A 23,502-nucleotide genomic window follows, 5' to 3' on the forward strand; every position below is an offset into this window, starting at 1 on the left:
GTTTACTTCACATTCCTCAAATCCAAAATGCTCTTCGTGCCCCCTAACCCTTTTTTTTTTTATTTTCCTCGTTTTTTCTTTTCATTTCCTTTTTCTTTTTTGACTTAGTTCCCAACAACAACAACAACAACAATAATAATAATAGTAGTAGTAGTAGTAGTAGTAGTAATATTAGTAACAGAGTAGAGGGAGCGAGAAATGGGCTCCACCGTGACAAAAAAAAAAAAAAAAAAATTCCGTTTTTCCCACCAGATCCCAGGTTTCAGTGGATGTTGTTAACTTATGCTGTACGTTGACAGTATCATCTCACGAAGGTTCGGATGCAAGGCGCTCAGATGTTCTCTCAGCTGCTCACCGTGTTTACTGCTATAGAAAAGAAGCATGGAGCTAATTTTTTCTCGAGTACCAGGAAAGTTACATGCTGCCTGTTGCCAACTGTAAATAAGCCGCATAACATCTGGAAATATGGCGGAGGCAATATCCTCCGCTGACAACAGAGCATTCATTAGAGATATTGTTGCTGATGATTTATCGCATGTGTTTTCTGCCTGTGCCATAATCCGTGAAATCTCATCAGGACGTGATTGAACCAAAAGTCCCGGCACAGCATCAAGGGTGTGACATATATCGTATGCCATTTGTGAGAAAAGCCAACGAGAATCATTATAAGCGTCGCTCCGAAGTGCATCTACAGCAGCCGCAAATGCTACAGAAGCAATTTGCGGAAATTCAGAAAAATACATTTCAACCATCAGTGTGATCAAACGCACCAAGTCTAACTTATCGTAAGAATCATCAATTGCACGAATGGAGGAAGTCAGCGCAACAAGCAGCTTCTCGCCTATGCCATTCGGATAGGCGGATTTCTCAATAAACTTAAGTAACCGATGGAGTAATGTGACAGCTGCTGATTTCACCGTTTGTTTGGGTAAAGTAACAAGAAATTGAAATCCTAAACTCGCTAAAGACCCCTGTGTTTGACGTGACCATTCAGTGAGTGCGGCAGTGGAAGTGACACCTAAAAAGTTGCAGCAAGTAAGCATCATATTGCACAACAAATCCTCATCTTCTCGGATGTCTCGTTCGGCTGCATCCTTTAACGCCGCATGCCATACCCCGAGAATCTTCAAGGAAGTTTCTGAATCTGGAAATCGTGTCAAAAAACCGGCGACAAAACGATCAATGGAAAAGATATCCTTATCGACATGCGTGTTGGGCACCCCGTTGATATAAAGAGCCACGTAGGACGTTTCAAAGTATTTGATGCGCTCTATTCGATTACTTTTAAATGCGGCTCCAATTCGTGAGGTCATATTCAAGTCTTCTGCAACAGCAATCAAATGCAAAGCCAAATCGCAAAGAAGTGACAAATTTCCATCGCAATATATAGGCAAACATGCAATGATTGACTCAGACAAATAAGGAAAAGTTTCAACAAGCCTTGCCGTTGCACCCATGTTGTGTCCCGTTACGAATGCCGTATTTAAAGCAGAAACCGCGGCTTGTTGAACACGTTTACTGGTGCTTTGCATTCTAGAAACAAACGCTGCCACAATATCGGACAGGATTTTTTCATCGCATATAAAAGCCCATTCTAATATTCGTGATAATGACCAGATAGCAACACTAACCACAAAGATATCTTCTGACAATGACATGACGGTATCAATCAATTGTCGAATAATATCCGGAACCGTAAGCTCAATTTCAGTATAACAACCATTTGCAATGGTTCCAAACAATACGATTGAAGCTTCCTTGAGTTGTCGATCAGCACCCCACAAAATTTTAATCTGCTCAATTAGATGTGGAAATGTCTCCTTACTTGAAAAAACACAAAGAGCGTCAATACACCGTAGTGCTGATGCGCGCAGTGTGGCGGCTCCACAATCATCATCCATAAATGTATCTTCAGATATATCTTTGCTTGCCTCATTTAAATGATAATTAACCGCAGTTGCATCACGCAACCGATAGTCATCATTTGCTAAAATACCGTTCATCTCTTCGATAGACATTGGAACACAAGTCACCAAGGCCTGTACAAGATCTGGTAGCATCAGGGGTATTGGTTCCATCAGAAAAGAAATAGGCCCATTACCACCCATTCGATCATATAATTTCAAAGCTGCCGTTAACAAATCCATAGCAGCAGTCTTCAATTGAAGATTATATTCACCCACATCAACTCTTGAAGACACTAGATCTATTGTGCGACGAATCCACCAATCGATTAACTTGGTCATTTCCGCATCGGGCATCGGCGTAAAATAATCAAGATATTCAAGCATTATTGCACACGAGCGCAATACTTGAATCAAAAGAGGAATATCGCCCCCACAGCCCTGCTCCAAAAGCGCCGTACATACACCAGCAAATGTACCACTTGCAGCCGTTAAGCCCGTTTGTAATGGGGAAAGTCCTTCTACATTCCAATCGAGTTGTTCTGCTTGTTCATAAATATTAAAACACATTCGGAATGCGGCTTTTTGCAGATTTGTTTTGGTATTTTGATCCAATACAAGCGTCACAACTCGCTCGATAATGTCTTTACTGGCAGCACCTACTTCTTTTGGGAGATCTTCCATTAGATATTGTAGAGTATAAAGAGCAGACAACGTCCTTAAATCTCCCGCCTCAAATAACTCGTTGAGAAGTAAATGTGAAAGATTACCCATTCCACACTCCTGCCACCAGCCAAAAGAAGTAAGTGCTGTTATTTTAACTATGATTTGAGCCGCCACTCGAGCAATTCGAACGTCCGATGGATTACCCAGCACGGATAAAGTACAGCGAGCGGCTTCCTTCACAGCTACTAGGCCCAGTGAGTACTTGGATTTCTCAAGATTGTTCTTTAAAGTAATTCCGGCAAGTCTTCTGTACTGAATCCACGATCCACCTAACTGCAGTTCTTGAATAGGACAAGCCTCTGCGCCAAAAACGTAGGAAAGCAAAATGCAGAACGACGGATTTGCCTGATATTGCTGCAGTTCTGCATAAGCCTTCTTGGAATTTTGGACACTAACACCATTATCATGAAGAAGTCGCAACACGTTTACTACGTCATTTGGTGTTGGACGATAAATTTCTTCGGAATTCATCGCACCTTATCTAATTCTTGTTTAATACAAATAACATCATAAAAATAAAAATAAAAATGCAGTTAATGCATTAAAAGTAGTCTTCATTTTTTTAATTCAAATAAATTCGGTGGCCCACGTGCACCGTCGCAGAAACATTTCTGGCTCCTGGCTTCACCCGAAAATACAGGGCCATTGACCCTGGCACCACGCTGAGGTTGTCATACATGACATCACCAGGGAAAAAGAACGAATCGCAGCAAAACTCAAGAGACAACGAACACTACCCCAAAAGACAACGGGTGTAAGATGTAGGCTTCTATGCCAAAAAAACAAAACAAAAAAAGAATAAAAAGGTGGAAATAACAGACGACCCCCCAAGATAACCCCAACCCTAAAGAAACACCTGACGATCGACATGTGGCAGCGCGTGAGTCCACAGGCAAACCCTAAACCCGCGCCCAACTCAAATAAATAATACCTTCTTCAAAACCTACCGCCCAATTAACAGGAAAAAAAAAGCGCAAAGTATGATCCTTGTTTTTGAACCCTCGTTTTGCATTTAAATGACTCTCATTGCTCGCATATACATTTTTTTCCCTTCTTATTTGCATTCATTTCCTGGCACCCCCGCCAAACCCGTTGTTATTTCCTTTTGAAATTTTCCCTCCGGCCGCTGCTTCAGTGTGCTGAGATGTAGGCAACGAGGTCCAGCACTTTGTGGGAGTACCCAGTCTCGTTGTCGTACCATGGGGCGAGCTTCGCGAAGTGATCGTTGAGGGAAATACCGGCCTTGACGTCAAAGACGGACGTCAGCGCGACGCCATTCATGTCAGTGGAAACAACCTCGTCCTCCGTGTAGCCAAGAATGCCTTTCAGCTCCCCCTCAGAGGCTGCCTTGATGGCGGCGCAGATCTGCTCGTATGTCGCTGGCCTCTCCAGGCGCGCGGTGAGGTCGACAACAGACACGTTTGGAGTCGGCACACGGAACGCCATGCCGGTCAGCCTGCCGTTCAGCGCGGGAATAACTTTCCCAACCGCCTTGGCTGCTCCGGTGGCGGACGGAACGATGTTCTGCGCCGCACCGCGACCTCCGCGCCAGTCTTTCTGCGATGGACCACCCACTGTTTTTTGTGTTGCCGTGGTGGCATGCACTGTCGTCATGAGACCCTCAACGATGCCAAATTTCTCATGAATAATCTTCGCAAGCGGCGCAAGGCAGTTCGTTGTGCACGAGGCGTTGGAGACGATTTCCTGTCCCTTGTACATCGTGTTGTTCACACCCATGACAAACATGGGCGTGTCGTCCTTTGGCGGGCCTGTCATGACGACCTTCTTTGCGCCGGCCTGAATGTGCTTGCGGGCGGTCTCATCGGTGAGGAAGAGACCTGTCGACTCGACCACGACCACCGCGCCGACCTCATTCCACTTGAGATTGGCGGGATCGTGCTCACTTGTCACGCGGATCTTCTTGCCGTTGACGACAAGAGCACCTTCCCGCACCTCCACCATGCCGCCGTAGCGACCGTGCGTGGAGTCATACTTCAGCATGTACGCCATGTAATCCGCGTCCAGCAGATCGTTAATGCCAACAATCTCAATGTCGTTGCGGTGTTGCGCGGCGCGGAAGACCATTCGGCCGATGCGGCCAAAGCCATTGATGCCAATCTTGATGGTCAATTTTTTCCCTTCAGTCATTTTCTTTCTTCCTTCCCTCCGGTAACGTTTGCGTTGAATACCGATGATTAGATTACGATGTTGTGGCTGCTAACAAGCAACTACCCAGGCGCCAGCAAAGACAACGCGGTAACGGAAAAGGCGAAGTGTCAATGGCACCCCGCGGCGCAAAGCTGCGGTTTTACCCGGGTCCGCGCTCCCGCCACGTTGCCTTCGCAACCGCTTCCCTTGAAAGGCCTTAATGGCTCATGAGGAAGTTGAGAAAAAAAAAAGGGGAATGACAGGAGGACTTCCCCAGGAAATTCGAACTGACCAAAAAATTGTCGCGCCCTCTCGTTCTGGGGGTTATTGGCTTTCGCTTGACCCTCGAATACCCCACCTTCACCCAACCAACGCGATTGCAAAACGGAAGGGGAAAAAAAGAAGTAGTTATTTTTCCATTCGTTCTCCTCCTGCTCACGTAAAAAAAATTTTGTTTTGAAAAACAACAACAAAATAAATATATTTGCTTGCATTCTTTCCGGATGCCTCGCTAGAACTTGTATTTGTAAAAGCCTTCTCCAGTTTTACGACCGAGTTTCCCTTGAGCAACTTTCTCGTCAATGAGCTTGGAAGGTTTAAACAATGGATTTTCTGGCTCCTCCTTATGCCATGCGTCTGCGATCAACTTGAGTACGTCAATTCCGATACTGTCAGCCAAGACAAAAGGCCCCATCGGATGTCCACAACCAAGCTTCATCGCCAAATCGACGTCCTCAACGGTCGCATCGCCCCTTTCCACAATCCGACAGGCCTCCAATTCGTATGGAATAAGCAAACGGTTGACAATAAACCCTTTCGTGTCCGTCGCCATCACCGGCTGCTTATTCAGCATTTTTGCGTACTCCAGAATCCGATCCAGAGTCGATTGGGAAGTCTTTGCTGCCTTCACAACCTCCACCAGCTTCATCATTGGCACGGGAGAGAAGAAGTGTAGACCAGCAAAACGATCTGGTCGACCTGTGACTGCTGCTTGCTCTCCCACCGAGAGCGAGGAGGTATTCGTACAAAAGACGCACTCTTTCGGGGCCATGCCATCAACTTTCCTCCAAAGAACCTTCTTCGCGTCAATGTCTTCCAATATGGCCTCCACAATTAAACTCGCATTGGATGCCGCCAATCGCTCGTCTGTCGTAAAAGTTATTCGCGAAACGGTTTCATCCACAAAAGCCTTCATTTTTTGATCGTCGCCAGGATATTGCTTCTTCCCAATACGGGACAAGGAACTCTCGATGGACTTGCGCGAGGCACTCAACCGCTCCTGCGATACTTCAACGACGGTGGTAGGAATTCCAGCTTGTGCATTAACCTGGGCAATACCACTTCCCATCGTACCACCGCCCCACACAGCCACGGAATTAAAAAACATTCGAGAGGTATGGCGAAACATGTTTTGGTGTAGGAACTCAATAAATTTATGAACCAGCTTGAATAGAAAACGGGAGCAACCACGCATTTCACACAAAAAAAATATTCAATTTAATATATATACACGCATATTTACGTAAGAACCCAATATATATACATATATATATATATATATATATATGCACGTAATCAATAACAAAATCCCACCGCTGTATCAAATAGAAGCATAAGCCTTAGCGAAAGTATTTCTCATATATTTTTTTGCGATATCGGATCTCCGCCAGCAGTGCTGCAGAAAAATAAGGCCTAAAAAAAAATCCTTTTTTCGCCCCCTTTTTGTTTTTTCTTTTTTTCTTTTTTGCTGTTGCTGTTTTTTTTTTTTTTTTTTTTTGAGAAAAGCATTATCTAGGCAGGCTGAACCAATATATCCGAAGCTCCCCAGCGAAAATACCACCCGAGCGCTATCACGGCGATGCAGGCAGCAAGAATTGCTCCAACAAAAAAGCTTGCAATCGCAACACCGGCAATCCCACTCGCGCCCAAGGCTTTCCCACCTTTTTCCCCGCCCTTTTCCATGCAATAAGCTGCGGTACACACACACTGCAATGTCACCGGATCCAGTGTAAAGTCAGAGTCGCAAGACCACGCAGGACACAACTTGCGGTAGGCCATGCAGTGTTTGTTAAGAGGCTTTCCTTCCCGCGTCGGGCATTTCAACAACGCCTTGTAGCGGTCGTTGAGGTAGCAAAGCCCCGCGGGGTCCGTGGGCCTAGTGGAATCCACAAAACGCTTAAAGTCCTGGTAGAGACAGGTATTTTGACTGGCGTTGTAAACATTGCCATTGCTGTCCATGCATCTCAGTTGAAACCCATCCCAGCTGAAACGGTGTTTCGTATCCGGCGTCTGTTCAGGAGAGCCTCGCATCGCCCGTATGCTGTGAGTGTTGGTGGAATCATCGTACAGTAATTCGAATGCATACAGCTGGGCAAAGGGTGGCATCATACTTTCAGGTCCAATATCACCAAGCGTCGCTGCCAGCGGCATGAGGGTTGTGTCGTGGGCGCTGTAATGGTAAAGCTTGTATTTGGCTTTGCCCTGCATGTGTAGCTCAGCGTTCGCCAGTAACTGTTGCGCCAGGTTCTGGCCCTGGCTACCCATCCTCACGTGTTGCTCGTCCGAGCTGTTGTACGCATATTGAGAACTGTAATAGAACCGAGAAAAGGATCGCAACCGTTCCAGATTTGCTTTCAATAATTTGAAACTCCCTATCCGCCCATCAGCTTGCAAAGCAGCGCCAATGTCAAACAATACGTACGCACAATCCCACCGGTTTGCCGGATCCGAGCAGTACCCCTCACTGAACGCTTCCTTAGCAATGGCCTGCAGAGTGGAGAAGTCAATGATTTTGTCAACTTCCTTGTTTCCCACATCGTGTTTCCAGGCGTCATCCAGCAAATAAAAAACAGTGGCGAAAGGAGAAAGTCCGCCATCCAAGAGCCAGTCGGTACCGCGAGTAACGGTGTGAATAACAGGGAAAGCCGCACTCCTGTTAGGGAAAAGACCGTACAACAAACCCACGGCGCTCTGGAGTGTGCGTGGCACATCGGTGGAGCGGGTGTATGAAACTTCGACATCGTAGCTCTCGGAAGGGAAGAATGGATTATTGAGGTCACTGTTGTACCGTTCCCGCAGGAAAGTCCCGACTTTTATCAACATGTCTTTTCCGTGAATGTTTAGTTGCCCACACGGAACGTCGCCACATATTTGAGTTTGATTGTGATGCACAAGGGCAGACCGTGAGCCATGGCGATGTACCAATTGCACAAGGCGCAGCGTCACAGCGGCGTTACCACTGCCAACGTGCACCAACAGCAAAAAAACCAACCACACCGCCACATACCGGGCTCGGAGGTACACCCCTCCTGCTGTCATTTGGCCCTCCTTTAATAAAAAAAAATACATGTGTATTAATCGTTAAATTCTAGTACGCTCTCATTGAAAACAGAAATCAAGAAAATGATTAAAAAATGGGGTAGTTCAAAAAGCAGCACTATCACCTATTTAAACCCATCTGGTAATAAATTCTTCAAAAAAACTTTTAATAATAACAAAAATAATAATAACGCTAAAAGAAGACAATATAGGAGGAAAGGGTTCCGCGCAAAAGAATGCGTTGATTTCCATGTTTTTATTTTTGAACAATATTGATTCTTGGAGTTCTTTAAAAGGTCTTCGGACCCGCGGGCGACCTTTAATTAAGTATATTATGAAAATTTTGTTTTGCTGCAGTTGTCAAATGTTATGCATCTTTCTAATTTTTTCTATCAATCTTGTTGTTTACAGATGAAGTCAGGCCTCTTCTCATTATGGCACCGGACAGTTTACAGACGAAAGTGTTAATAATCTTCAGACCGTTATGCCGATTAAACGCCATTGCTTGTTTCACAGTCCTCCTTTTCATAGCCACTCAATTCATAGACCATGAGATGGCATAGCCTCGCATCAAGTGCTGCTGTATGCAGTGCCTTTTCTCTTTTTTTAACAAAATGCACATCATTTCTGCTGTCGCTTATAAGCATATATCGTCTATTTTTGTGTGTGCGCGTCGTTAACTGAAAGTTATCCCACTGTAGTACAACTCTCTTTTCTTGGTTCTGCTGACTGAAAGACTCCCAAAATACCTCATGCTCAGAAGCCTCCTTTTCACTGTCTTCATCACATTGCTACGCCTCTAACAATGACATACAGGATATGCCGTGTGCAACAATAGGCATTTTTCGCCATATCTTTAACTGCATTTTGGAACTGGCTCCACAAATCTGCCGTAGATGTTGCGTGTTTTTTGTTGTTTTTTTTTTTTGTTTTTTTGATTTTCCTCAAATAAATTCGATGTCCCACATGCCTGTAAGGCGTGCCCCCAGACCTCGTGGTGCTGTGCCACGCCCCAGCAAAACGCAGCTGGCCCGGGCGCTGGTTGTGATGCCGTCAGCCCCGCGCCAACAAAGAAGACCCCGTGAGGGAAACATTGCTGGCTCCTGGCTTCCCCCGACAATACGGAGCAATTGACCCTGGCACCGCGCTGAGGCAGTCAACCATAAAATTGCCAGGGTGTCGCAGTTGCTTCATCCATCTCTAGCTGATGCATACATAAAACAAAGGAGGGATGCACATAACTGTACGCTATAATTTCTTCAAAGGCTAGGTGATCCATAGAGCTTTTGTCAACTCTTGTGACGCGTTTTAATTGATGAAACAAAACCGTAATTTACCAATTTTCGTCGGTACCAAGTAGAGCATCAGCAAGAAGCGTTGTAAGAATCTCTATCAACGAGGCATAACACTCCCATCCGGAGCCATAAATAAATGAAAGACGTAATACATACACCTGATCTCCCAAAAAGTCATCCCCCAGCAAAGTAGCCAGTGCATCATGGGCTGAAGACCAAATACTTCTCGACTCCTTCTTAATCTCAGTACACACTCTCCCTCCCTGGTTTCCTCGCTAACATCCAATAACAAGCATATAGACGTAAGAGCATATAGTTCAGTCCTGTATTTGTATTGTGGTAAATGGAAAAGCAAATTCTCACGTCCCTCGTGAGACGCTAAAGCTATATCAGCAATCTGAAAAAACGCCGGAAGATTAGGTGCATAAATACGCTCCAGACTTTTTTGTGTCGTATTGAAATTAAAAGGTAACATTGGCATGATATTTGCTGAGTTGTTGTCATCATATTCCACCGAGTCATTTTTTATTCATTTATTCCCTTCTTCACACCATGCGGCGCAATCCTCAGAAATCTTTAGAGACCAGCTCAATAATAAATGCCTCAGGATCTTAATCGCGTTCTAGCAAACTAAACATCCCCTTGTCGCGGCCATTGTAGGCCTCAAGCATGAGTGTTGCTATCGCCTCCTCCTGAGGCGCGTAATGCCCTTTAAAGTTTTTGAAGCGCTCAGTTTTAGACTCATGTTTGTCCGCCATTTAGCTCCCTAAAATTATTATTATTATTATTATTATTTCATTTGCTCTCGCTAGCAACTCCGTCCCCCAGACTAGACCCCTTATGTATCGTAACCATAAAAAAGCTAAGAGATGAAGGGATTCATGGAAAATTGAAAAACGTAAAAAAGGAATGAACTCCCTTCCCCAATATATATGTAAATATACAAATAAATAACAATAAAAAACACAAAAAATAAACAATAAAGAAAAAGGTTTCACGATTATCTGTATAAATCAATCTTCATAGAAAAACTGGTGAACTCAAAGTAGCAAAACATCACTAATAATTCTTCCTCGGCACATCATATTGAACAAAATGAAGCCTTAAAAATAAAGAAAACATACTGCCTTCGGATTCAAAAAATATGCATTGAAGGAAAAGGTATCTTGATTATAGATTCTGAAAATTGAAAGGAAAAGCCGAACTTATGTAGTCCTACTATGAAGAGCAAATTGGCCAAAGCTTTATTCTGATTCATCTTATTATTACCTTACCCAAAAACAAATTATGCTATATTCACGGTAGATAAACATTATTTTTCTCTCCAATTCAGCATACAGACCTTTCTCGCAGCGATATACAACCTGTACTCCGTTATTATTTTGAAAGAATAAAACGTGAAATATTTGCATGCATTTTTCCCGCAATGACTCAATGTTTTATTGTTATTATTATTATTATTATTATTATTATTATTATTATTATTATTATTATATCAGGGTGTCATACGCGCGGTTCGAACATAAATATCGTCCTTAGAAAAATCAATAATAACATAATGATAGTAATAATAATAATAATAATAATAATAGCAATAAACACAATAAAGAAAAAAAGCAATCATCATGACAGAGCATAGCAAATATCAAATAGATAATAATCAATGCATCCACGTTAGGTTTTCTAATAGTTATACGAACAAATATAGGGTCATTAAATTTGAAACAAAACATGCCAATTATCAAGGTACAAAATATATGTATATATATCCCATCAATCGCGGGTTTTCTGTTTCTCATTGTAGACTATATGCATTAACTCTTTTGTTTTTGTCTTTTGATGATTTTTTTGCCGTCACTATTGCACTACATTAGCGCCAAATTCAGTATTTCAATACCTAATGGGCTTATGAAACACTCTAATGCACCCGCTAAAAATAAAAAATAAAAAATAAAAAACAAAATGGCACTCACATTCCTAACCGCTTACGTTTTTTACATTTAATTCCCAGAAAAAGATCACAAAGGTAAGTGTTAATTATATCAGATTCATGTGAAAATATATATATAACACAAACAAGTAACATATAAGACACAATCACCAACTCCTAATATTTTTTATTGCGGCTACAAAGAATTCCTTCAATCTGGTTTAAGGAAATGGCTTTGGTACCTTTTACAAGGCCTCTGAGCAGAGCTACGTTTGTGCCCGCTGGTTGGGAATATATGCCAGCACGGTGATATCCAGCCGCGGCTCACCTTTTCTGACGAACGCTGACCGTCGGACGCGATGGTAACCGTCGGCGCGGCAATGACAAACTTACGCCTGATCTCGGGATCTGCCAAGCATAGGGTGGATTCGAGCCTTGCGGAACACATTGCGAATCTCCGGGCGCCTCAGATCCCCAATTTCAAGACACAGGCGCTCCTGCCCGCTATGGGGGCAGCCCGGGAGTTGGGGCACCAACAAGGGCTCATCACTGCTGAAAGGGAGCGCCTGAATATTGATTACGCTAACGCCGTCGCGGTCGTGCAGAATCGAAATGCTCAACTTAACTCGCAGGTCGTGAGGGTGCGTTTCGGCCAATCGGTAAGGGAATCCAATATCGCCGGGGCCGGCAACCAGGTCCTAGAACTACGACAGCAGTTGAAGAACACTCGCGCCCAATTCCGGGAGCGCGAATTCAACTTGGGAAGACTCACTGCTCAACTCCGGGATCGGGAGACACGCCATAATGCACAACAACCCGCGCGGTATGCGGAGACGGCGGGGCGGGACGAGGCCCCCGCCACTCGACACTTCGCCAACGATGGCGTAACGACAATACCGCATCACACGAATATCTTGATGGCTGGAGGCGAGCCTAGCAGCGTGGCCCGACACAGTTCGGCAGCTTACAGGCCCTCTCACGGCAATGTTGGGAGACCACATTTCCACCCTTCCACGCCGTTGCCTTCCCACACTTCTCCCCTGGACGCCCAATTCCCCATGGAAGGGGAACGCAGTTTCTGCGCATTCGACGTCACTACGTGGCCCTCGCGCATATGGAATGAGGGCGCCTCCGGAGTCGTTATCGACCTCCGCTGCGCATACCAATGCTGGCAACAGGACAACGAGCAGGTTAAACTTGCCTTTGGCAATTTGGTCGAGTGGATCGGCGCGCTGGAAGGCCTGCAGGATCCCACTGATCGAATCATATGAGGAGGTCCCTACTGAATACATTCCGGATGCGGCTCACGATGGCATCCGATCCCGGCATCCGGCTTTCCAAACCGCGCGCCCGTCTACACACTGCTGTTCGCCAGACCGACACCTATGCGAGGGCGGCCGGCCTCGCGTCGATCGGCGAGAAACCCAACGCACTTTGCGATGCCAACTATGTCGTGCCTATGGACACGAGGCATCTACATGCAATGTGCGCCCCAGAGGGAATTACTCACAACACAGGCGCCCATCAAAAAACGGCAGAGGGGCTGCCCGCCGCTTATGAAAGCGGACGACGGCAGCCCCATCCAATCCGCCACCTCCCACCATTACGCACAGGCGTCGCACCGCGCCGCCGATGCTCCACCCGATCTTTCAAATTGCCCGACGAAATCGTCGAAAAGGGCAGTGGAGCTTATCCGCCAACGACGCTCGACTGTGGTACGACGAATCACCGACGTCTTCGCTTTGGGCCGGCTGCGTGAGGAGGGCGAACGAGGTGGCCCGAGAAATGTGGACGCCGTCAACGTGGGAGCAGAGAATGTCTCTAGCCGGGCAAATTACGACCTTTTTGCCGCACGCACGAACAGCCGATCAACGCGGAGAGCCGTGCGGCCTTTTTGATGGCACTGTGAGACGTGGCGCCATCGACCTGACCGCAGCACGCCAGGAAGCTGCGGTCCATGTTGCAAATGAATGGAACCCCGCTGGGCATGGCGGTTTTGAGGTTTAAAAAGGTTGCGGCGCCATCGGAGACGAAGCAGGCGTGCCCTGTGAGAGAGGAAGAGATGAATCAAGTTATCCGCAGCCGGACCGATTGGAGGGAACGTGTTGTTTTTCGACTTGCGTGGATAACGGCGAGTCGTTGGTTTGAGATTGCGGTCTTCACTCCCAACAATTTTAAACTGGAGCCGGACGGGACCTTAGTTTTTGGATTGGGTCGTGGCGCCGAGACGGCGAGGGCGGATCCCCACTGCTTCTTGCGGTTCGTCAGGGCACGAGGGCAGGATGCGTTAGACACTATAACGTTATGCGGGACACTTCGACGCAACGAAGAGCTCACGAATCTGACGAATGCCCACGTGGAGCGAGCTCTGGCTCTTTGGGGTGCCACGGCGCATTCCATAAAACGCGGTGCGTTGCGGCACGCTGCTCCAATCATGGAGACATACAATTTGGACCCACACGTGGTCTCGCAGTTGACGAAGCACTTCGACTCGTTCTACCTTTCCAAGAACACAGTTCGATATTCCGGGAAATAAACCACACTGCTGACCCAGGTGTTTTGACTGATCGCATTGATTTGAAGGGAGAAGCTGCGGAAGGGCAGGAGCCCTGGTTGAAAGCAGAGGAGCTTTTTTCCTCTGATTTTCATCACAATCATGCTGCTACCATTACAAGACGCGCGACAAGGACGCGTCGGGCGGTCCCATTTTCCTCCGTCCTCCTTTGCATCGGGTGGAAGCTCACGGAGGACTCCAGTCTATGACGCGCGATTATTGAATGAAGCAGGAATAATCGGGGACGCTTCGTCTGCAACAAAAAGCGGATGGATAGCGCCTTCTTGTTTGTGGAGGAGAGAACCGCCGGTTTGAGACGACGATGGATTGCGTGGCCACGCGGCAAGAAAATAGACGACTCTTGAGGGGCTAATGCTCCTCTTTTGCACAGTTTCCATTATTTGCCACCTGTGATGGCTGAGGCCGCTTCCTGCCTGGATGTGAAGGCGTCCTTTTTTCAAGTCCTTTTACCGCGGGAGACTCGGCATCTCTTTCGATGCCGCGTGGAGGACGGCACGCTGGTGGAGCTGACACGGCTCCCAATGGGACACAAGACCAGCCCAGAAATTCTCCAGATTATTATTACTTCGGCAATTGCGGGGTGACGACGGTGGTTCACCCCCTCTGGGCTGCACCTCCATTGGTGCGTGTCGGCGTTTGGATCGATAATATACGCATTGCAGGGTCGAAAAGCGGTGCGACATTGTGGGAGGAACGCGAACCTGGCGCCACGCAGTACATCTTCCTGGGGTGAAGTTTGATCACACTCACCGGGCGGTATCTCTGAGTGACAAATTTGTCCGGTCTGCATGCGTCGTGCCGGCGCTCAATTCTTTAACCATCGCGGGAATGGAGGTTGTGGCGTCATGCTTTTTGTATGCGGCGGCCATTTTTGGCACGCGTTTATATGACTACTACTTTTTCATCAGGGCAGTGCGACGACGATTATCCGCACTTAACCGGGGGATTGTGCTGGAGACATCCCCGGCGAACCTTCCGCCGTCGGTGGCTGGTTTGGGCGAGAGATTGCGACACACCATCGAGAATAACCGTAGGCGAAATAACAAGCCCACGGAAAAGGCATCGGCTGTCATCACCAGGGATGCATCGCTTCATGGATGGTGAGCCGTTTTTATTACACAATCAGGCGACGTTAAAATTCCCGGGGGAAGGTGCGAGAAGAAGCCTTTTCTATCATGCAGGCCGATGCTCGCGCGGTACGCCTAGCCTTGTCGGCCTTTTCCGCCATCTTGCCATCCACCATCGACGTTTGGGTGAAAAATACTGTTTCAAGGAGCGGCGAATAAAGGCAGCTCGGCAACACACGCCATGACGTGGGAGCCGCAACGGATATATGGGTTTTTGGACTCTCGCGGAATACAGGCATTCTTTGCTTACGTGCGGTGTGCGGAAAACCCCGCAGACGGCATATCACGCGGTCGTGTGCTTTACACTTCAGGATTTGGCGAAGGGGTGGAACTTGCGAAGCGGAGCGGCGGGATCTTGTGTTCGGAGGACCCCAAAGCCTGCCACTTCGTAGGTAATAATATTTTTGATCCTACCTGAGTTCAAAAGATAAATCGAACGGTCAAAAGAATATATATATTTAATCAGAAGAAGACATTGAGGCAATGAACTACCTCTGTATTACCCCTTTTCCCTTCTTGTTTGGTTTCTTGAGGTGATTTCAGGATCCGGTCAGCGGCCCAGAAGATTATTTAGTGTTGTTTCCCTCTTTCTCTCTTCTTTTCTTTCTTTCTTTGACCCTCTTCTCTGTGTATGCAACAAACGCACAGCGCAGCATTCAATGTGATATTCTTCCAATGGAGGCGAAAGCCGTTCCTGTTCCCACCAAACCACGACGCCGTTCTCGCAGCTCCCCGCGGCAATGCGGGTGGACGGCAACACGGTGCGGTTGAATTGCCCCCAGCCCCTGAGGGATGCCGGATTTCCGGTTGCTGAGGTCTTGTTTGACGTCGATTTGGCGTTGGACGTGCCGGGCGCAAGTACACTCTTCCGAAAATTGTGTGCCACTGCCGCCCCCAACTTTACTCAGGAACGCAAGAACACGGTGGCCATCAGCTACGGCGTGCGTTCGTCACCAAAGCGACAACTCATGTACGGCTCTGCAGCTGGAGAAGGATATGCTGCTTGCGTCATCACTGAATTTATTCGGCTGGGCGCCAAAAAGGGCATTTTTGCCCTCTCATGCCACGTCATTGGGTCAACAGAGCACCGCGCAGACCTTCTTGACGCCGACAACGAGCTCGGAGTTATTGTGGGCTCCGTGAGGGAGGGACCGCGTGTGCGAATGGCGGCGCGAATTCGTGTCTCATTGGACGGCGACGCTCGAGCGGCGATGGACACTATTGTCAAAAACTATGAGAAATGCTTTTCCCCGTGCTGTTTGAAAAGCAGCCAATGCCTGAGCTGGAGGCAATGCCTTCGTATTTGCCCGACACCGTCGTTTTTCAGCTTTGCCGCGATGATGGTGAGGCGGAGTTTGTAGATTATATGGATGCAAACTCCCTGACATTTGTCGCATTGGGAGATACCGGACGGCCCGCTTTGTGTGGCATTGATGCCGCCGCGCAGCTACACTACGAAGGGGCCCAACGAGCACTGGTGTCGGGAGCAGAAATTGTCTCCGGCATTCGCCGCCGTCGTCTGTGCATTCCCTTCGGCATGTCAGAACTCAGTGAGTTGTTGCGCCGAGCGTACAACACGGAAAAAGGCAACCGCAACAATAGCCTCACTGGTTCTACCGAGACGGCTTTATTGGCTCACGCCTTTTCGGATGCCGTGTGGGCGGAGGAATCGTTCCATTGTCTCTCCACGACTTGTCGTGTTGGCAATATTCTTTTCTCGACCGGAATTGGATCCACCACAAGGGATCTTGCCGTTTACAAGTGGCGTCTTGATCAGGACATCATGGAGTTGCGGGATGAACTCATGATTGCCCGGGCCGTGTACAACTACAGGCATTGTGGCCATGAATCCAACAGTCCATTTCAGGCATAAAGGAGTAAGGGATGAAGCGCGTCAACGCCATTGAGAGCAACCGTGAGGAGGCGCGGGAACGGCAGCTGAGTGTGGTTCGCGAGCGCTTCAAGCATGAGGCGGGGAAGATGATCAAAGAGCTTGAGCGGAGAGGTAGGGCCACGTTGGACGAAATTGAGAGGACTCTGGAGGCGAAAAAGCGGGAGAGCGGTGCTCTGCAGGCCGACCGCGAAAACCGCATTTGGGAGTACGAGCATACGCTGGAGAAGATCTGAACGAGGAAACAGGACGAGGAGAGCGCCTCGGAGAGGTTGCGGCAGGCGATGCAGCAGCCGGAGCAAGAACTCAGCCTATGGCAGAGCGCCATTTGGACGAAGGAGCAGCAGCTCGAGATGGTTCAACTTGACGGGGCGAGGGGGCGAGAGGCCATCATGCGGGAGCGGCATTCCATTGAGGCGGTGCGAAGGACCGTCCGGGAGGAGCGGTGTCGCCAGCGGAGGCAGTGGATTCATCAGATTAAGGAAATAAATGCAAAATTCCCGGAACAGGTGCGTCCCTTGGCCGAGGAGCGGAAGAAGAAGCGTGAGCAGGCGACAGCCAAGGAGGACGCCGCCGAGAGGGCTCTTGCTGCCGACACCAAAACGATCGAGGAGTATTTGCCGAGGCTCATTTCCCTTGAGGACATTCCTGTTAGTCCGGAGGAGACGGGCATCATTTGACGCCAGTTTGACGAGGGCTTCACGCAAGAGGAACAGGCATACTTGGCCAGCGCTGAAGAGGAACAGGCCCGCAAGGAGAGGCTGGGACGAGGACTCGAGGTGCATTGACATCGTATGCTTGATGATTACGTGGCAAAGAAAAATGGAAAACTGCATGATGCCGAGACAACGGAGCGCCACCTCAGTTCTGTTGTGGATCAGGTGCTGAATTACTTACGCAACGGGGTCCGCGTGACAAAGATATCAAGCAAGGGCAGTGCTCGCGGACGCCCATATTTTCTCTCGGAGGACTGCAAACGTATTCATTCCTGTGAGCTGGACCATCAGGGATTCCCGTTGAATCGCAAACGCCCTCCAGTCACCATGTGGATATGTGACATCGAAAAAGTTCTCATCGGCCTGTACACAACCGCATTTGTGAACCACAGCGGCGAGGCACAGCTGGCAAAAACACGCCAGGAGGCAGTTTTTGACAATGGGACGCACCGCCATGATGCCACGCAAAACATCACTTCGTCCAGCCTTGGAACAAACAACCACCGCGCATTCGCACTTTTACTTCGCGGTGGGAAATCATTGGAGATGGTTTGTGAGGCTGGCAGCGATTGCGAGGCTTGGCTTGTTGCTCTCAAGCGTCCACTGCATTTGAGGACTCCTGCGGAAAGGCTTCTTGAGGAACGACGGGGTACGTGAAGAGACGCACGTGCGCAGCCAAGCGATAATGACGTGGAAATGCGGTGGTGTGTCCCACTTGACATCCGCAATATGCGAGGATTTGTTTCTTTGGCCCCCGATGCAGCAGCTCTTTGCGGCGAGGATCACATTCCGCCGGCCCTCTTCCTTCGGGTGGAACAGGAGCTGGCTGAAAAGTCTCAAAGGAGCACAATGACCGCCTATGAGGTCCGAGTTTGCTCGGGCCTGGATCTCTTTTTCTCTGGCCGACTTTACGGCTACTTGTGCGAAAAGCGTGTCGCTCCGCCTCCGTACTAATGCCGTGGGATCTTTTATTGTTTTTCTCTCTTTTCCCCATGGCTATTTGTGGTTTTCTTGTGTGCTCTTTTGGATGTATTGAGGCGGCTGGTTGGAGAGAGGCTAACTGCCGCACAATTTTGTGTGAAGAGGACTTTTGAACCCCACGTGTTTGGGCTACTAGCGAGTGAAGGGAAGAAAAAAAAGGGGAGATGATGGTCACCACCACCAGTACTACTGCTGCTGTTTTTTTCTTTTCTTTGCTGCCAGTTTGAAATGGGCTATCCATCATTTCTTGTGGGTGTTCCACACCCCTCTTCTCTTTCCTCTGTTTCTGGATGCGTGTTTTTAGCACCGCCGTTGTGTGGCCGTTGCTTTGCCAACATGCATACGGGGGTGGTGCTCCTTCCCATAGATGTGCCGTGAAAAAATATTAATATATTTTCAAATGCGCCGTGTGCTTCTCTGTGTGCGTGTAATGTGGGGCTTAGGCCTCACTCAGGCAGTGGAATGACACCTTTGCACCATTGCGAGGCGGCCGACGGTGCGGTGCACTAGCACAACAAACTGTGCGTTTCATATCATACAGAGTATTCGCTGCTGTGGGGATTGAACACTTGTTTTTTGGTGGAACTACCAGGGCTTATCCACTGGGTGCGGTGCGTTGATTCGGCAAAGAGAACGGAAGGACGTCCTCTATGAGGTGTGCCTGTGGAGGGAGAACTGGACTGCTACCTTGGTGACTATAAAATATTGGTATTTATCTGAAACGAGGGGGCGCATCGCTGTGCATGACGAGACTTTATTCATACGGACGTGAGGCGGCGGGTGGAGGAGGCCAACGGGCATGTGCAATACGAGAGCGATGCCATTGTTGCCTGTTGAGATGATTTGAGCAGTGATGACGATGACGATGCGGCCAAACACTCTCAGGTAGAAACGCTCTTCTCGATGTCAGGATATTAAAGTTGCACGGTAATGTGCCGCAGGTTGACCGGCCCTCTTTTTGTGGGTTTTCCAACACGTCGGTGGAGCTGCTCGGCGTTCTCCAGAAGGGTGTTCTGTTTTGCACAGGTGTGGCTGCCCGAGGATTGTATCCGCCGCGGACGGACTGAACTGTGCACGACGACCCTCAGATAGATCCAGCGTGTTGTACTCACCGCACTGGACGGTCAATCCCGCATTGGCAACGTTGGGGACTCTCTGCTGTTCCTCATGCCACACGAGGCGGGATGCATCCCATGCGTGAGGGCCCTTTATCGCCAAAGAGAGAGGGATCAGCGGCTCCTTACGGGACATGAGGCGGCAGCAGCAGCAAATGGAAGAATGATAATGCGACTCGTCTCTTTACACCACCTGACGACGTTGGACCCAAAAGGGGAACCACATGTGAATGCAGAGCACGGCGCACTTACTTGTGCACTGTTGTTTGACCTGTCGTGAAGCGGGATGGAGCCGTCAATGACTCACCTGGTGGGGATGCGAGCTGGAACGATGACCTCGCCCGAATTGCATCGTGTGTGTTCCCATCGTACATGCGGGCGCACGCAGGGCACTCCAGAGAGCCTATAAAACGTTTTTTAAATTTGTGTATGGTCACATTGGTCGCGTCGCACACGGTTTCCTTCTTGGCAAGAGACCCGGTGATGTTTGAGCACAACTGCAGAGCTTTATTGGGGAGGACGCGAAGACCGCGAGAGAGGCGTCTTCTCTCGATGCACAGGAGGGCGGAAGAGGGTGCGAGGGCTTTCGAGGTGGGATGCGACTGCGGTCGGAGGTGCGTCACAATGATTGGCCGCGAAGCGTGATTGTGCGGAGGCAGCGCAGTGTGACTTTTAGTGCTGCTGGGTGGGGAATTGAACGGAGGCTGGCACGGAGTGAAGAGAGAAGTGACACACCCACGAAGCAAGAGGCCAATGTTGCAATGAAGTTGGTGAAGTGTTTTCCACGGGATGAGCCGAGATGTTTCTCCCATGGCGCTTAGCTGCGCCCGCGCCAGCCCGCGTTTTCTATCTTTTTGGCTCCACAGAGTGTCCAGGCTCTTGGTTCTTGCTTGCTTGGCACTCCTTCACCATGGGAGTCAACGAGTCACGACGAACTATTGGGATGCCAAACCCACGGGAATTGTGGGCTTTAGCGTGGTCAATCTGGATCAGTGAGCGGAGACCTGCGGCACCTCATTCTGCGGCGAGTATCTCACTCACTGTCACGGGTATCTGCGCCTGTGTGTGTCTGCCCCATGACCGGCATTTGTATGGCGCACGCCCTTTGAAAGGCTGAGGGAAAGGGCGGGGATCCCCACGGGCACGTGTCTGCAGTCATAATGCGTAAATTGTGGACTTGTTTGTGCGGCAAGGCAGCAAGGTCGCTCAGAAGATGCAGCATAGACTGGGAGTACACTTTCTAGCGGCGCGTGCTTGATGACTACCGAGGCGAATGCCCCAAAGGGACGTATGTGGGTGATGCGGATGCACTGGATATGCACAATGCCATGCCTCGTGACAGGGAGCGAGGGATGAGTGGCGTGTTTCCTCGTGCCGTGGACCTGTCAACTTTTGAGGAGTTGGAGTGAAGCTAAGTGGACAAGCGTGTGTGTCTTCACCTTCTTGCGGGAGGACGCGCGGAGGTTGGATTTCTTTTGTTAATCTGTTCGGTCGCTGTGTCTGTGTTGACGTTATTATTATTTTTTCCAGGGGCATTCATTGTGCGATTTGTGCGTGTTTGATGTCCAACGTTTTCCGCGCCGCCAAATATGGTGTTGCGCAGGATCGGAATAAATGGATGTGCAAGAGCATTGTGTCGCTCGCCCGTAATAACACACACACGCGCAGTTTCAGTGAGTCTGATACGTCACGTTCTTCAGACCGGTCGGAACCACTTGTGGGACGTCACTTCATTTGCGGCGTCGCGACAGCGAGGGAAATGGAGAGATTTGCCGAGAATGTAATGCTCCTCCATAATACCGCAGGCTGGCGGCGACAATGATCAGAGAGCTTCTACTCGACATTGAGAAGACGGCAGCGCTCTGATGATCCGGTTTGCTCTTTAGGAAATTGTAATGTAGTGTACACCGTGTGGGCCTTTTTGCTGCGGATATGCAGAGGGGCGATGTGGGGTGGAATTATTGTTGAAGGCAGCACGGACTCCGCCTGATCTTTATGGGAGGGATGCGTGGTGTTATTTCGTGCTTCCTGGCCTGCGTTGTCGCACTCATGCTGTGAGTGCGGATGGCCACAGTAGTGGAGCTGAATACGGTTCAATGTGTGTTGCTCACGGGGACTGCGCGACACATGTTTTTGTTGGGTTTCCCAAAGGAGGGGCGCATCGTCGTTGCGTGATTCCCGCGGCAGTCCATTACCCTGCGACTGTGCGTGCCGCCGTCCGCTGCGCCACTGCAAGCCTTTGCCTTTGTGAGAAATGGGGAGCGTGACTGCTGTGGCGGTGGTCGAATGTTCTCGAATTGGTGCTTTTGTTGATCCCACTTAGAGCGCCGAGCAGCGAGGGGCCGCACACGCCCAGGAGGTGGGAGTGTGTGCTGCAACCGCACCTGCGATTTGTAGTTGGGATGTGACATGTTTCTTTGGTCTTTTTATTTTTGGTGATATGCGGGGCAGCGGTGTGTTTGCGTGTGCGTGCTGCTCATGGTTGCGGGTGTTGCCTTTCCTGCTGTTCTCCCGCTCAACTCCTTTGCGTGCGAAGGACCAAACGGTTTTACGGGCGTGTGGTGCGGCCGCGTTCTTGTTTGGAAAAAAAGCCTTTCGCAGGCATCATGATACTGCCGTCCGTGCCACACGAGGCAGTGGGGAGGTTCCTGGGATTTATTGGCGGGGCGGCACCGCACCCATGCCGTGTGGTTGATTTGTATTCCGCAGTGCACGGTGGGGGGGATGTGCGGTGACAACTTCCTCCAGTGGAGCGACACGAGCAGCACGGGGAGCTGAACGGAGGAGTGGTGGCTGCGTGCTTCCAAGTGATACATGAATGGCGAATGCAATATGAAAGGCAGCGTCACGGCACTCTTTTGCCATGCACACCGCAGATATTTTCTATAAAGCATGTAATTGCACTCTTTTCTGTTGTGTGGGGGATTACCGTGATGCATCGCTGTTGCGGTGTGTATGATTTGTGGTTCTTGCGTGTGGCCATTGCTGCACCGAATTTACTTTTTATTTTTTGTGCGTGTCAGTGGCGGTGTGCCCCCGTCCTCTTGCCGAGTTTGTGCGGTGACGGCGGTGCCACACGGGTGTGGGACCGTGGCGAGCGGTATGCGTGGAGGAATCCTCCGTGCGCACCACGTTGTTGTTGTTGGCTCTCACCAACACTGTGCTGGGTGGATGGCATCCACATATCGTTGTGATGGTCCTCGTGCATGTGGTGTGCGTCGAATACTGTGCCGTCACACTGTGTAGATGACTCCCTTGTTGTGGCTTCGAGCCATGACTGTGCCTGTTGTATTTCTTTTTTTCATTCGCCCTTCTTGTTTGGTGGCCATTGTTTAGATTTAACTCAATCCAACCAGGAAGACGAGGAGAAACGATGTCTGGAAGGCCGGAGAGTGTACAAGGCGGCAATGTGGAGAGTCGAGCGCCTACTTTGCCGCAAGGAGATCGTCAGAGGAGAGCGAGGTCGGACTTCCATACTGAGACCGATCAACCCGATGCGACTCGCAGAGGAGTGGAGAAAAGGCAGCAACCGAACTGGACCCTTGACAGTTGGGTGGAGGATGTACTGCTGGAGGGAAAGGAACGCATCACCAGCATGGGGCTGAACGAATTCCTTCGTAATTTTTTTGGCGGCATGGGCGTTGTGGACACCAATGAGGACGTCTCTATGGAGAGTTTTCTTACGAACCCTTTTTCTTTCTCCAACGGCGAAACGTCATTGTGCACAATAGCGGAATCGCCGTTATGCCGAGAGACGAAAATACTATTGGAGGCTG

At 49.1% G+C, this 23,502-nt stretch overlaps 5 protein-coding genes and 3 pseudogenes across 5 annotated transcripts, besides 19 other annotated features; 4 read left to right on the forward strand and 4 right to left on the reverse strand.

The window, feature by feature from the left end:
- Nucleotides 1-12,314: part of a sequence feature (heterozygous, non-Esmeraldo-like haplotype) that runs on past the window's edge.
- Nucleotides 51-101: a sequence feature (T-rich).
- Nucleotides 113-133: a microsatellite.
- Nucleotides 134-177: a microsatellite.
- Nucleotides 216-236: a sequence feature (AT_rich).
- On the reverse strand, nucleotides 276-3,101 carry Tc00.1047053509717.70 (hypothetical protein, conserved; the record flags this gene model as incomplete). Its single annotated transcript, XM_810474.1, has 1 exon — nucleotides 276-3,101. One exon carries the CDS (start codon nucleotides 3,099-3,101, stop codon nucleotides 276-278), a length of 2,826 nt encoding a protein of 941 aa, XP_815567.1.
- Nucleotides 3,140-3,159: a microsatellite.
- On the reverse strand, nucleotides 3,762-4,778 carry Tc00.1047053509717.80 (glyceraldehyde 3-phosphate dehydrogenase, cytosolic, putative; the record flags this gene model as incomplete). Its single annotated transcript, XM_810475.1, has 1 exon — nucleotides 3,762-4,778. The coding sequence occupies one exon, from the start codon at nucleotides 4,776-4,778 to the stop codon at nucleotides 3,762-3,764; it is 1,017 nt and encodes a 338-aa protein (XP_815568.1).
- Nucleotides 5,290-6,252, reverse strand: Tc00.1047053509717.90 (short chain 3-hydroxyacyl-coa dehydrogenase, putative; the record flags this gene model as incomplete). Its single annotated transcript, XM_810476.1, has 1 exon — nucleotides 5,290-6,252. The coding sequence occupies one exon, from the start codon at nucleotides 6,250-6,252 to the stop codon at nucleotides 5,290-5,292; it is 963 nt and encodes a 320-aa protein (XP_815569.1).
- Nucleotides 6,260-6,287: a sequence feature (AT_rich).
- Nucleotides 6,312-6,345: a microsatellite.
- Nucleotides 6,498-6,555: a sequence feature (T-rich).
- Tc00.1047053509717.100 (membrane-bound acid phosphatase 2, putative) lies at nucleotides 6,570-8,126 on the reverse strand (the record flags this gene model as incomplete). The annotated part of the gene is made up of 1 exon (XM_810477.1): nucleotides 6,570-8,126. One exon carries the CDS (start codon nucleotides 8,124-8,126, stop codon nucleotides 6,570-6,572), a length of 1,557 nt encoding a protein of 518 aa, XP_815570.1.
- Nucleotides 8,253-8,287: a sequence feature (AT_rich).
- Nucleotides 10,163-10,186: a microsatellite.
- Nucleotides 10,317-10,379: a microsatellite.
- Nucleotides 10,831-10,885: a microsatellite.
- Nucleotides 10,938-10,989: a microsatellite.
- Nucleotides 11,323-11,349: a sequence feature (AT_rich).
- Nucleotides 11,500-15,594: a mobile genetic element.
- Nucleotides 12,315-23,502: a sequence feature (areas not merged during assembly with more than two copies in the genome that could not be assigned to a particular haplotype).
- Nucleotides 15,368-15,594: a mobile genetic element.
- Nucleotides 15,603-15,637: a microsatellite.
- On the forward strand, nucleotides 15,699-18,584 carry Tc00.1047053509717.140 (annotated as a pseudogene).
- Nucleotides 19,465-20,493, forward strand: Tc00.1047053509717.152 (annotated as a pseudogene).
- On the forward strand, nucleotides 20,637-21,137 carry Tc00.1047053509717.164 (annotated as a pseudogene).
- Nucleotides 23,100-23,502, forward strand: Tc00.1047053509717.176 (retrotransposon hot spot (RHS) protein, putative; the record flags this gene model as incomplete). The annotated part of the gene is made up of 1 exon (XM_810479.1): nucleotides 23,100-23,502. A coding segment is annotated over one exon (403 nt), but the record flags the coding sequence as incomplete, so codon positions are not given.

Source organism: Trypanosoma cruzi, genomic scaffold (assembly GCF_000209065.1).
Source record: "Trypanosoma cruzi strain CL Brener 1047053516417 genomic scaffold, whole genome shotgun sequence".
Lineage (NCBI taxonomy): Eukaryota > Euglenozoa > Kinetoplastea > Trypanosomatida > Trypanosomatidae > Trypanosoma > Trypanosoma cruzi.